Here is a 6,897-nt window from a genome sequence, read left to right on the forward strand (position 1 = left end):
TCAGAGCGCCACTGTCCTGAGCAAACTCCTCTGTGAAGTGTCACTGGGTGGCCCACCCAAACATTCTGAGCTCTCTTTCACTTGTCCACAGCATGACCAGTGGTGGCAGCCAGGGTGACCCTTGTGTCCATGGCCACAGCCTTGGTACCCACCTGCAAGACAAGATGCACCATCAGCTCAATCCAAATCGGGCCAGAAAATCCCCATGTGCTATAGGCTTTTGAGAGTGCTTTGGCCCCAGAACTTCAGTAAAATGGGGAGGCATGTGCTAGTGAGAACACAGCATATTCAAGGCCAAAATTGCCAGGGCTTCATGAAGAAAGAACAACCAAGGGGGACCTCCTCATCCCAATATCTGGGGAAAGCTGAAGATATCCTTCCCCTTGCCTGTTGAGTAATGCAATGCATGGGCCTCCAGAACCCCACAGCAGCTGCTAGTGCCTATGGCCAGAGCTAGACACAGAACAAGCACAGAAAAAGGAAGAGGTCAGTTCTATACTAAAAAAATGCAAAACACATGATGACACATGGAGGTTAAGGACAGGGAAGCTGCTTGGGATTAAACAAGCAAGGGAGTTGAACTCTTGTCCTATACAAGGAGTGAGGCTTCTCCAGAGTACAGAACTGGTCACTGTGGCACAGCCCACAAGCTCCCAACATGCCAGCACTGGAACAGGAACAGTAGAGACAAAATGCTGCTTAGCCTCACTGAGAAGGCTGAGGTGCCCTGCCCTATCTCCTGCACAGTCAGCTCAGGTCTCTGTCTATGGGTTGTGATGTAAAGACCCTTAGCCTGTCCTGCTGCATTTCTACTGCTGCAGTCACATCCTACCAGAACATATGTATGTACAGTTTATCACAGTCTTGGTGCTTGTGCAAGGCAAGAGCTGGGCTAGAGTATCTACTCACACCTATATACACTAGGGAGGATCTACTGCAACAAATCCTCCTGATGTCAGCAGCATGGGGAGAGCTGAGCACTCACCTGGCATGGTCCCACCACAGGCACAGCGAGCAGCTTTCTGCCCTCCACTTGAGCAGAAAGTGCAGCAGTGAAACACACCTTGGTGCTCACGGAACTTGTGTTTCACCATCAGACTGAATGGAGAGCCCTGCAGAGGACAAGCAGAGAGGCTGCTGCAGTGGATGTTAGCAGATGTTGTGTCTGCATTTGCAAACAACTGGGTGATGCTGTCAGTCACAGATCACTAAGCCCTGTCTTAAACTGCAGTGTTGTAGAGGTAATCCTCAGAAGGATTTAAAGCAAATACTTAGAAAAGAAAAGCAGGTGAAGAACAAGAAAAACAAGAAATGCTACCTGTACATGTTGCCCTTTCACACAGACACAGACAGCATACAAGCCTGGCTCCTCAGGGCTGTAGGAAATACAGTAGGTTCCATCACCATTATCACACACTGTTGGTTTGACTGCACTGCAAACAAAAAGAAGTCCAAGAGATCAGTTACAAGCAGAAAATCACTCTACATATGAGCTACTGTTTGGCCTAGATTTGCAGTCAGCTCCTTGCTCAGCAGCTGTGGGTCTCAAGAAAGCTTAAAAGGATACATGAGCCATGCTCAAGCACTGAGTGGCTTTTACACACACCTGCTACTGGAAGCTGCAATAACCATACAAAGGAAGCCACACAAAGCTAGCTGCACTGCAAGCATTTGTAGCAACCTTGTGCACTGAAAAGGCAGAAGATGACAGCACACTTGCAGGTCAGATTATCCCATCAGATAAGAACTCGAAGAAATGGGGCAAAGTCACATCTTCAGCAAGCAGTTACCTCCAGAAAAGCCCATTAAGAAGACAGGGCAGGTTTGAACCACTTAACCACTGTCCCAGCTGTATTGACCCCAACTCCTCTCTTCAATGCCCTGAGAAGTTCTAGGTCCCTGCTGATAAACTCCCTTTTCAAAGCATAGCTCATTGTGTCTCACAGGGAACCCTATCGAACAGAATGCCAGGGATAAAGCATCAGGGCAAGGACTGATCGACTGCTCCACAGAAAGGCACAAGGAGCTTTCCGCAGACAATTACCAGGATGCTTTGCATAGAGGAAGGTGTTCTGCCTAATCCTCACTAATTAGTTTCTTGGGCCCCAGGACACGACATTTTATAATCTGTACATATTATAATCTGTATTCCCCTCCCCACCCCATTTCACACCATACAGCTGCCTACATAATTTCCTGACATCAACTGTGTTGTGATACTTCACAGCCTTCTGCAGCTGCTGTGCCTCAACCCAGACAGCTTTCTGCAGCGGAGGTAGTTAATGTGGCCACAGCGACCTCTACCCCACCAAGGGAAATCCACACCACCCTCATGCACAGCCCTCCTACATTGTATGTGCACTTGAGGAGGTGGAACAAAATTCTGGAACGATTATGTTCTGTGGAAAAGCATCTCTGCAGCCAGCATTGCTTCTGTGTGCCTTTGCCAACACTCCCCCACAGCAAGGAAATTCAGCATTCTGTCCCGTTTTTTTCACCAGGATATCCCACCAACAGCTTTCCTGGATCAAGTTAATGCTGGCATCTTCTTCCAGCTATTATAAAACAGCATAGATATTTTTCTTAAGAAGTGTCTCCAACTGATTCTGCATTTGTGCCTGGCTGCTCTGTAGTGACAAGTGTGGCCTGGAAACAGAAAATAATTTTTTATGGTTGGTCATTTTCATTGTGGAAGTACTTAAGGAGCTCAAGTGCAGTCTCTCCTGCTTTTGCTAGAAAAGCTCCAAACATATCAAAGTACTCAATGCTTGCAACTACAGGAGAAAGCACAAAGTCCCAACATAGATTTTTTTATCTCTGGAACATGAACTAGGCACTTCCATCAACTGTCAGAGGCTCCTGAGCTTGGTAAACTGTGTCTGACTTGGGATGGTCATTCATGGGTTGCAACGATGGGGGAGTTCTTGGATGAAATACCCACCAGTCCTTCTTGTCTCTGTGGGTGATGGTGACCTGCACAGTTTCTCCTCCTCGCCCCATCTGCTCCCCCATGGAGTCACAGCAGAGCAGGGTAAAGCCAATCAGCTGGTTCTGATGGGCACTGTGGAGATCTGCAAGGCAGAGAAACAGGACCAGAAAGGATTCATACCAACCATGACTGCCACCTCCAACCTATTTTGCAGCATTGCAGCCCCATCAGAGCACAGATTGTTGCTTCTACTCACAGGGAAAAGTCAATATATGACTGGGTATCAGGAGAGAGGGGAAGCCATAGGTGCTGGGAGATATTTAGCAGGCTTAGCCCAGAGGTCTGTATAGGCCAAGGTGGTGTTCTTCCCTGTCATTTTAAACCCAGCTGGCACCTTTCCAGAAGGCCTCAAGATGCAACCTGGAGGGAAGAGGAACAGCCCCACCGTGCAGGGTGGAGCCCCAGAGACCTCAACACTTAAAAGAGTTTGGCATGGAAGGGATTGAACGAGCCTTAGGTTTGTCTCATCTGCCCTGCGCAGGCTGTAACTGACCTGAGCTGGCTGAACTCTGTGGGCTGGTCTGAACATTATGTTTGCTAGCCATCCTTCAAGTCCTTAGTAAGCAATAGCAAGCAACTATCAATGCCAGTTATTTCCATGACTACCTCAGCAGGTGCTGTATGGAGAATGAACCTACTTGCTCAGCCACAAAGAGGATCTGCCTGGGCTCATGCTGCAGGACAGCTTGGGCCACCAGGAAAGCATCATGCCCTGCTGCTGCAGTCCACTCCCCCTGAGTGAACGGCGGTCTTTGGCCTAAGGATTGCTTGCCTCACACCTCAGCCTCCTGCTGAGGTCAGTGATGGTGTGGAAGACAGTTCCAGTATGCTCTGTACATCTGGACAAGGATAGCTGTCCAGCTCCCTGCCCAGCACGGCTCCCATAGGCAAGCAATGCAACCTCTGGTAGGGCTCTACCTTTGCCCCTTGTCAATGCCTGGATAACAGGCAGCCAACAGTGCCCCAAGCTGCACACCATGTGGGTACAGAGAACAGAGAATTGACTTCAGGGAGCAGTGCATTCCCATTCAGCTGCTGTACAGCACCACATTACCTTCTCCCTGCAGGGTACATCTGGCTGGATCAACCACTTTGTTAAGAATAGCCCCAAAAACTTCATAGCCACGACACTGCCCTGCCTTCTCCTGAGTAGAGAACTGGATCCTGTCATCCACACTGGGGTGGGAGCTGTAAGCAATGCTGTTCAGCTTTGTCAGACAGCTTGACACCACCCCTTTGGTGATGAGGATCTCCAGATCTGAGCCATTCATCAGCAAGTGCTCTGTGAACTCTACACCTGTCCTCATGTCCAGCAGCAGCTGCTGCAGCTGGGCCTTCTGCAAGTGCAGCAGGTTTTCCTTCTGCACCTTCAAGTCCTCCAGCTGCTTCAGCAGCCGGTCCCGGTGCTCTTCAATCGCTTCCACATAGCCACTGGCAAACAAGCAGATCTCTGTGGCCACAGCCTCTGCCCGACTGCGGACTGCACTGCCCATGTCATCGACCTGGCTCAGCACACCCTCTAGGGTGCCCATGTGCTGCTGGGTGCTCTTCAGCAGCTCCCGCAGGGTGTCCCCGTGCCTGTGGATGACATTGCTGGGGAAGTCATAGGTGTGCTGACGGTGTCTGCCCAAAACACAGTCCTGGCACACTGGCTGGTCACACTGCTCGCAGAACAGACTTAGCTTCTCTGTAGGATGGGAAGGGCAGAAGAGAGGCTTCCCAGCCTGGCTGCAATCCTTGGGGTTCTCCAGCTCTGTCACAGTGTGAGAGGCTGTCTTCTTCTGTCTCCTAGAAGGGAACAACCACAAATTACTTTATGCATGTCGGATGCAAAATGCAAACACCTTGAGACCCCTTGCAAATGCCAGTCTGTGACAGGCTGCAAGTCACAATGCACACTGCTCTCTCCTGTCTCCAGTGAAATTCCCTCAGAGGACTTGTGCTCTCCTGAGGACAAGGCTCCACACAAACGAGAACAGCATTTGCAAGCAGCTCATTAGGGGCTTCTCTCAGGCTCCCTAGGCCTCCCTGAGCATATGGTCAGTACTGTTTCGAGACACAAGAATTGTGTGCTCCACCACGGCCGCATATAGGCTGGTGAAAATGGGCTGTCAGAATGCTAAAGCCAGCAGCACCTTGATGGAGCCTGGCAGAAGTGGGATAGTCACAATGACCCCCAGAGCTTGCTATGGCAAAGGCAGCAGGACAGTGGTGAGCTCTGCAAAGTGAGAGCTGGCACGAGATGTCTTAAAAGGGAATTGCTCACCCACAGTTCCTTCCGGTGAGGAATAGGAGGTACCAGGCTCCTCAGCCATCAGCCCAGGGATTTCCCCCACCACAAAGAACCTGTTATAACCCAGACGTCCACCATGACATAGGGCAGCACTAAAATACATCCACTAAATGCTAAAAATAGCATAAGAACACTGGGAGCTAGTTTTTGAGTAGGATATAAAACCCTTCCCTCCTTCCTTGCCTCGTGCACTAATGATTTGTAGCAGTTGCAATGGGCTCTCTAAGCCATGAGCAAAGAAGTACACCAAGGACCAAGCTCTGTAGAGTTGCTCTGGAAACACAAGGCAATCACATCACAGAGTGGGATATGGCCCTTACACTACTGCTTTTCCTTCCCACTAATCCCCTTTGGGTCCAGCACATTTTCAAACCTTTCCGCATTCATCTGCATAACAACCTTCAAATTCACACTTCCCTGAATTCAGCCTAAGTTCTCTCTCACTTATTCCAAGGAGCACAACCATAGCACTCCGATCCAGAGAAACTTTCCCTCCACACCAGGAAATCACTTTAAAATGGTTTTCCTTGGCCTTTGTTCTGCATTGACATCAGCCTAACCAAGTGCAAGTCTGTAGTTGCTAGTAAGGTGAAAAGAATGACAGCAGTAAATACTGCAGGAACTGGGTCATGGGGACAAATTTTCTACTGCTTTATCCCTTCTGCAGTAATTCCCATCAGTGCAGCAGGCTGCTAATCATGGTTAGCAGCTCGAACGGGGTATGAGGCATTAGCTAACCAGAATGGTATGCTGAAAATTACACCGGAGTGGAAAGGTAACTGAAGGTCTGAGCCTTTTTACTGCAGGCACCAGGGGGGGCAGGGCAGAGAGGAATATGTCTCAGTTCCTTCTGGAGAAAGAATTTGCTAATCAAGTGGAAAGGAGCAGCAAGGGTGGAGGGAATAGGCTGAGCTGATTAACCCAGGCTGAGGCTTCTCTGACTAGTGCTGCTGGGTGTTTTTCTGTCTCTGCCTGTCACCTCCTTGGTTCAGAAGGTCATATAGGCTTCCCATCAACTTCTTCTATAGTGCTGCCTGTCCTTTGCCAGGCTTACAGGCCAGTGCTGCCTGCCCTTCTACTCTCAGCTCTGTTGCAGTCACCTCTTCTTCCTACAATACTTCCTACAACTCTTAACAGGCAAGTACATGGGCTGATCATCAGCAGGTAGCAAACACAGTAGGCAGGACTTCCACTTAACTCCCTTCACTTTGCCTAACACACAGTAAATGGTTCTGGAGGTGGAGAGAGGCAGACCAGAACCTTAACTTCCCCATTTTTCCTGTGCCTTCTCCAAAGCAGGACAACACAAAACACTAGGCTCTTGTTCTGACAGTACTTGGCCCACATGCAGAGCTCTGCTCTGCTGGAGCCCCACAGGCTCCCTGGAGCCTGGTGATACTAAACTGTGATGCAAACCAGCATGCAGACACTACCACGGGCAAAACGTAGCCTGATTTTGGATTTAATGGCCAATAATAAGGCTGATGGACCTACTCCCAAAAAGTTCAATAAGTTTTTCACCAATACTCTCAGGCACATGGTACAATTCAGTATCTGGAAGGCCTGCAGGGGAGCTGGAGAGGGGCTCTTTGTTAGGAACTGCAGCAATAGGATA

At 49.5% G+C, this 6,897-nt stretch overlaps 1 protein-coding gene across 1 annotated transcript; it reads right to left on the minus strand.

Annotated features, from left to right (window-relative positions):
* On the minus strand, positions 1-4,777 carry TRIM45 (tripartite motif containing 45; the record flags this gene model as incomplete). Its single annotated transcript, XM_009081231.1, has 5 exons — positions 1-152; positions 986-1,112; positions 1,319-1,433; positions 2,942-3,071; positions 4,044-4,777. Coding segments are annotated over 5 exons (1,258 nt in total), but the record flags the coding sequence as incomplete, so codon positions are not given.
* Between the last annotated feature and the right edge of the window lie 2,120 nt (positions 4,778-6,897).

The sequence above is a fragment of the Acanthisitta chloris genome, unplaced genomic scaffold (genome assembly GCF_000695815.1).
Source record: "Acanthisitta chloris isolate BGI_N310 unplaced genomic scaffold, ASM69581v1 scaffold21608, whole genome shotgun sequence".
NCBI classification, from domain to species: domain Eukaryota; kingdom Metazoa; phylum Chordata; class Aves; order Passeriformes; family Acanthisittidae; genus Acanthisitta; species Acanthisitta chloris.